This window comes from Mastomys coucha, unplaced genomic scaffold, assembly GCF_008632895.1.
Source record: "Mastomys coucha isolate ucsf_1 unplaced genomic scaffold, UCSF_Mcou_1 pScaffold22, whole genome shotgun sequence".
NCBI lineage: Eukaryota > Metazoa > Chordata > Mammalia > Rodentia > Muridae > Mastomys > Mastomys coucha.
This window is the reverse complement of record NW_022196905.1, coordinates 145,552,476-145,559,960: the sequence shown is the minus strand read 5'-3', so window position 1 is coordinate 145,559,960 and position 7,485 is coordinate 145,552,476. Positions and strand designations below refer to the sequence as shown.

The window sequence follows — 7,485 nt, the reverse complement described above, 5'->3', positions numbered from 1 at the left end:
AAAAGAAAGAAAGAAATTAAGAACATTTGCTCATGAGTAGTTTGAAGTCAGAAAACGAAGTGACACGTGCTACTTAACTGTGCTTGTTAAAATTACAATCTGAATTGAGCTTGTTATGGTTGTCGAGTATGTGTAACTGTTGCCTTTTGTTGGCTTAAGAGATGATGAAAAAAAACTTAGATAACACAGTTAGGCAGTGGTGGCAGCACACTTTTAATCTCAGCACTCTGGAGGCAGAGGCAGAGTTCAAGGCGAGCCTGGTCTACAGAGTGAGTTCTAGGACAGTCAGAGCTACACAGAGAAACCCTGTCAAAAAAAAAAACAAACAACAACAACAACAACAACAACAACAACAACAAAAACCCAGACCCAAACTATTGAGAACAACAACCAAATCCACAGGAGACTTTTAAAGTGTGGTTTTTGGGGTTTGACTCTTCTAAGCCATGAAATATGTAAGCCTACAAAAATGAAAACAGTCTCTAGGAAATGTAGGCCAAGTGTGTAAGCAGCATCAGAAAATCTTGTGGCTTGCACAGAACAGGACAGACCACCTCACAGTGGCAAGCTAAGCTGGGTTTTGCTCTGAAATAGTCCTGTGAGAACAGGTGCCTTCATCTGCCCTGCCCACAAAAGAAGGAGTTCAGTGAACCCTGTTCTTGAATCTCTGGCCCAGGTTTTGTCAGGTGTAAACATGTTGTTCTTCAAGGGGCAGGGCAAGCACTGTGTTTACAAAGGAGAGCAATAAAAAATAAATAAATACATAAATACATAAATAAATTAATTTTTAAAAAAAGGGTCTGAGGGAAACTGCCTTTCTGGAGACCCATGACTCACCCACACACATTTCCAATGCTGAGGGAATGAATGTGTCAGAGTCCCTCCCACTGCCAAGTGCCCACAAATGCTTCAGTCTCAGCTTCGCAAGAAAAACACTCGCGTGCATAGTCTTCTAAGGTTCAGGTCTTCAGAGCCGGGGGCAACTTTCTGGATTATTTTTATTCAACTCTGAATGGACTAAATTCATAACTTCTCTACCAGAACCATCCCAGAAAAGACAATTTCTACTGAGTCTAACTAAAAACAAGTATGAAAGACTATGTAAGATGGTGGGGGGTGGGGTCAGTTCTCCAAACTAGGAAAGTCGTAGAAATAAGTGCGCAGGCAAACACCCCTCTAACTTTCATCAGTTAGGTTTCGCTAAAAAGTAAAAATAGGTCTTTGAGGAAGGTTAAGTACACAACACACATTTAACTTGTTATTGATAAAAGTCTCTCCTCACAGGAGTGGAAAACCATGATGCTGCATGTTGTATGTAACATGCTTCACTTTGGTCAACTAGCAGCACCAGTAGCTATGAGCCAACAAACTCAGCAGCTGGGACACTGGATCTGAGTAAAGTGACCCCCCCTTTTGATTGTGCCCAGCTACAAACTTCTAACAGGTGGTATGCAGCTATGGGGATACACACACACACACACACACACACACTCTCTATTTTGTTTTTGTTTTGTTTTTCAAAACAGGGTTTCTCTATGTAGCCCTGACTGTCTTGAAACTTACTCTGTGGACCAGGCTGGCCTCAAACTCACAAAGATCCACCTACCTCTACCTTCTGAGTGCTAGGATTCAAGTCATGCACCACCACTGCCTGGCTTAGGGGAGTGTTTTTAATTATTTGGGTGAAATGTATGCTGCAACTCTTGAGTGTGGAGCACTAACTGGGAGGGAAAAAGAGAAACTGTGGGTTTTTTTTTTTTTTTAAATCACTTCTCAAAGTTTCTTGGTGCAGAAACTCACAACTCGGGGACCATCTAAGAAGGACAGGAAGGTTGTCAGAGCAGAGATGGGGAGAACCAGAGATAGTATCTTCCAGCCATGACAGAATCCCTGCACTCATGAACTTACACAGAACCAAGGCGGTCAGCGTGGTAACATAAAAAAAGAAAGGAAGAAAGAAATAAAGGAGGAAGGGAGGAGAGAGGAAGGAGGGAAAGAAAGGGAGGAAGGAAGGAAGAAAGAAAGAAAGAGAGAAAGGAAGGAAGGAAGGAAGGAGGAAAGAAAGAAAAGAGGGTTCTTGAGTGTCCACTCCTGCATCACTATGGAGAGATAATGTCTTCTAGGGCAGGGAGAGTCAATTTCCCTTAAGGATGTAGGTCTTGGTAGGTGGACCACATTCTAGTGGATGCCCCCCACCAGGATTACATAGACAGTACAAATCACGGTAAAGGTCCATTTAAAGAGGGGTGGGGGACAATGTGAAGTTTGGGGTTTGGGAAAATGTGAATGGAACTGGAAGAAGTTAGGGGAATAATAGGAGGAGGTAAATATGATCCAAATTCACTATTCCCAAAGAATTAATAAAAATATCACTTCTTGAGACATTAACATAATGTAATGTGGTAGAAGGGCTGAGCACTGCTTGTCACAAAGACACCCAGCTCACACTGAGAGAACAAAGCAGGCATTCTGACTTTGTCAGCCAGGGAGTTGTCTTGAGAGGAAAGCCAGCAGCATGGGCAGACAGAAGTAAACCCTAGCTGTAGCCTGCTCCCACCGGCCTGGGAGCTTCCAGAGCACCACAACTACAGCAGGGTTGAGAGTGGCTTTGGGGTTTGGGTCGTGTTCACAGAGGACACAGAGGACCTTGAACATGTAACGGGTCAGACACCCTGAGTAGATGATCTCAAAGGACAGTACAGCCAGAGAGAGGGTCTGGGGCCACTTCATTGCTGATGTCAGATAAGATCCTGATACAGCCTTAAGAGTTGGACAGTGTGACTCAGTGACAGCGACTAGCAGGTACAAGGCCCTGAAAAATGAAGAAATAACAAACTCAAAAACAAAGCAAGACTTCTCTCCCCATTCCCTATTCACTGCCATGATTCTGGTTCTGATTGCGCTTGCCCTAATCTTTCAAGAACATCGAACAAAAACCCTAGCACTCATTCCTAAAGTGAAGACACAACACATCCTCAGGGAACAGAGTGGGAGGAAGATGGCTTTCCCACACAGCCCTGCCTCACTGCACAGATGCGAGTCTGAGTACTATCTGTACTTGAAGTCACTTGGCACACTCCAGCTGTTATGCCAGATGGTGTGTATGAGCCTCCAGTGCAGGGACATGGCCAGCAGGAACCTCTCAAGAGATAAAGAAATACAACAAGCATCTAACCTACTCCTGACCCTAACAAAGGTAAAGTGGAAGGGGTTGTAGGGCACATTTATCTTCTTCCTCCTTCTTCAATGCCCCCATTTCTGCCACGTTAGAGCCTACCTAGACTTCACAGTAGGCTCTGATGAATTAGGATAGGACATTCCAGATAGCCTTGTCCTGAGGGAGAAGGAGGGAGATGGAGCAGGACAATCTCACACTGAGCAGGATAGTGCTGGCATGGCTGTCTCTGGCTCTCAGACATCTTCATGGTTTTGGCTAGCATCCCATCAGTTCTAGCAAATCTGGGAAGACCAAGTTAAAGAGATGAGGCTGATTTGGGCTCAGGGCTTTGGATGCTCAGTCAATAGTCAATGGGCCTCATTGTTTAGGGGACCATGGAGAGCTGGTACACCACAGCGGGGGACACAGAGTATGACAAACTGCTCGTGTCATGATTAAATGGGAGAAAAAGGAAGAGAAAGGGGTTGAGGTCTCACTACTCTCTTCCAGGACATGCCCTTTGTGATCTAAAGACCTCTTCCAGTAGACCCCAGCACCTCACTGTTCAACCAGCTGTCAATAGTACCAAGCTGGAAAACAAGACCATGAAGCCCAACGGGAGCCATCCCAGGCCTCAGTACAGCCATTCAACATTTTCTCAGCCGTCTTTTGAAGGTAAGGAGAGGCTCTAAGTCCAAAATCACCTCTAGATTGAGCTACATAAGTCTAACAGCCAAAAGAACACCATACGTCAACAGGAGCAGAAATATATCATGGATACACAATGTACTTCCAAACAAAACAAAGCATTTCAATATCTACAGGAAATCAAAAACCCATTCCAATAAGAAGGCCTCTCCTTGGACCTAAGCATTTTCCTGAAGGTTTCTTTCAAAGCTACAACTTGTAGCCCATCCTTATGGGCTAAATCAGTGGTTCTCCACCTGTGGGTCACAGCCCTTTGAGGGTCAAACAACCCTTTCACAGGGTTGCTTAAGTCCATCAGAAAACACAGCGATTTATATTACAATCCATAGCAGTAGCAAAATTACAGTTATGAAGTAGCAACAAAAGAAATCCCGGGGCTCAGGGTCACCACAACATGAGGAACAGTATTAAAGGGTCACAGCACAAGGCAGGCTGAGAACCACTAAGCTAGAATCCAACATACCAAACCTGGAGATCTAGCTATAGATACCTAACTCTCCTCTTCCTCATAAGGGTAACCCAGCAACTCACACAGGGTTTTATATGCAATTGGCAGTCAGCAAGTGCTTATGTAAAGTATTTGGTCAAACCACAAGAAACAGGTCACTTTAACACTGGAGAAACTACAAACAGTTTTGAGGACTTCCTACACCGTTGATGCTCAATAAATACCAATTGATCATTTTGGAGTGCCTCGGTGCTATCAATACATCATTGAGGCACAGGTTTGCTCTCCTGAGGTGTCTTCTAAGAGCCTGGAGTTGGGCATTTACGGTGAGAAGGAATCTGCTAAATGCTCCACCCACATCCATTCTCAGCGGCATCCCTGAGATTCTCTGGACTTCTGTGTTGAATCTTATTTATGCGAAACTTAACTTCCTGAGCAAGGATTTCAGATGAAACACTAAAGGGAAGTAAGTGCCTTATCTTTGTATTGTCTTAACAGAGCTTACATATTCATGTTTTGAATCTGTTTCCCTTTGGACTTAATGGAGAGTGCAAGATGTAGATTGAAAGATGTTTCAAGACTAAAGCATTCTGGACTATGTAGTTCACAAGCTCACTGGGGAACCCTGTTAGACTCAAAGTCCCAACACTGTGCCATGGCAAGAGCTTACTGAGGAAGCAAGAGGCTGATACTGCTGACCGGTTTTGTCGACTGACTTACTTGAATGTAGTTGTCAACAACTCCCCAAGCAAAGTCACAGGGAAATGTCCCTTCTAGGGGCTGGTTTTCAGGTAAAGGAGGGAAGCCATTGTCCTCTATCAGCTTTTGGTAGAACAAGGCTGAAGACTTGGGCAACAGCTCCTTATCCTGGCTCAGAAAGTCGACATAGAAGAGTCCTCGCCGGATGCTGTAGCCCCTGTGCCACTCGAAACCATCCATGAGGGACCACGCGGTGTACCCAATGACGTCGACCCCATCCAGCCTGATGGCTGCAGAGGGAAAAGAAGACAAGAGCGGTGTCATCTCCCACTGGGCATTGTGTGACTAGAGCAGACAGGGGTTTTCCCACTTCAAGAAGCAAGGCAAGGGACTGGAGAGATGGCTCAGTGGTTAAAAGCACTGGCCACTCTCCCAGAGGATCCACGTTTGGTTCCCAGCGCCCACATGGTGGCTCAGAACTATAATTCAGGTGCAAGGGATCTAATGCCCTCTCTGGCCTCTGTGGGCATTGCATGCATGTGGTGCACATACGCATATGCAGGCAGAAATTCGCATATATAAAGATAAAAAAAAAAGAAAGACAGAAATAAGTCAGGTGTAATGTTTCTTGTTTGGTGAACATTTTTTTTTCTTGTTCACAAAAGGCTCTCATCAAATGTAGATGGCTTCCCCAGGCAATGTCTTCATAGATAGTTTGACCTCCACAGGGTTCTTATTCCCAAAAGTACTAGGATAGCTTGTTGTTCCTAACCTGGGCACCTAACATTGTGACTCGTGTCTCTTTCTTCTCGTGCTGTGGATGGGACCAAAGGCCTTGGGGTGTCAGGCAAGTATGCTACATCTGACCCACTTCCATAGTCCTTAAAGCTCAGTTTACCCAGGTCATATGAATATTCCTCTTGCTTTTGTTGTTGAAAGAGGGAGCTAGTGGTGGTAATAAATGATCAACATACATTGTAGAAATGTATGGAGATTTCAAAGAATAAAAACAATTAAGGAAAAAGCATGTTATTCAGCTAAAACAAATGAACTAGAAAGAAAGAGAGAGAGCTAGATAGTCTGAGATTTTTTTAATACTATGTTATATAATCTAACAACGTAGATGAGAGACTGTGAGTCCATTGATTTTAAATATTAACCTTGTTTTGTTGTCTTATCAGCAAATTATCGAAGTTCCTTTTATGGAACTTTGAAAATTAAGTTTCTGAAGGGCTCAAATGAGAGCAGAGTTACATAAATATATTCTCCCTACTGCTTAAACTGTGTATGTGTGTTTGGTATGTGTATGATATGTGTGGTGTATGTTATGTGTGATGTGTATCATGGTATGCAGTATGTGATGTGTTAATGTGAATGTATATATGGTATGGTGTGTGTGTGATGTATGCATATATGATGTGTGTATGTATGTAATGTGTGTATATGGTATGGTGTGTGTGGTATGTGATATGTGTGTATGTGGGGGTGTATGTGTGTAGGAGGGTGTATGTGGTGGGTGTGTGGGTGTGCATGTGGGAGTATGCATGTGTGAATTTTGGCAAAATATGGGAATTTTACTTGAAAGCCTACCTTTTAAGGTTTCCATTATGAACTTCTTGAGATAATACATGTATTTGGCATCATCTCTTTTGGTGGTCCCTGAGACAAACCAACCATTTTCCACAATAAATATTTGAGGGTGGTTATATTCCAGATCTATCCAAGACAGAAGCTGCCTCAGGCTGGGAGACTCCAATTGGCGGAACTTCATGTTAGGGTCCAATAGTTGAAAGCTCAAGGTTGGTCCGAAGGAGAGAGCAAAAAAATCAGCAGTTCCTCTGATGAACTTCTTCTCAGATTCAGTAAAATCGGGCAGAAGAGATGAGAGGTTGCTCTTCATACTCTCTGGGTAGTCGCCATCGATAAATATGGGTTTGGCAAACCAGCCTAGCACAAAGTCAAGAGACTTCTGGCATTCTCTGATATTATGGTCAGTCATTCTTCGAGGACTGATCCAATGGGAGCCTAAGGCGATGGACACCTGGCCTCCCTGAGTGGGGCGGAAAGAGGTGTTGTAGAGATGCCAGATTTTGGCATGAGCCTATGGAGAAAAAGAACATGGTGAATTTCTCCCTGATTGCAAGGAAGTATGCAATATTTACTGGATTCCCAGCCCCACTGATGCCTGATTTCCATCTGACCTAACACAGTGACTAGCCTGTGATACAACAGTCATCTAAAGCCAATAAGTTATTTCAAGGAAGACCATCCTGCAGAGAGCTGTCACTCTGATCTGAGAGATTTCCAGTGTGTTTCAGCAGCTAGTGGAAAAACGTAAAATCATTGTATTGAATGGGTAGTTACGATTCACATTGGAAAAATTCATAAACTAAGAATTTTTTATAATACTTACTGTTAAGTTATCTTTGGATTATGTACTTTTTAATTTGCAGGCTTGAGAAAAAAAAAAAAA

At 43.4% G+C, this 7,485-nt stretch overlaps 1 protein-coding gene across 1 annotated transcript in view; it reads right to left on the bottom strand.

The window, feature by feature from the left end:
* Positions 1-7,485, bottom strand: part of Kl (klotho) — a 38,339-nt gene that overhangs the window by 5,632 nt on the left and 25,222 nt on the right. The window contains exons 2-3 of the mRNA XM_031342474.1: positions 6,603-7,113; positions 5,034-5,302 (exon numbers count right to left, since the gene is read on the bottom strand). Of these exons, the coding sequence (XP_031198334.1) occupies positions 5,034-5,302; positions 6,603-7,113 (780 nt within the window). The remainder of the gene's footprint in view (positions 1-5,033; positions 5,303-6,602; positions 7,114-7,485) is intronic.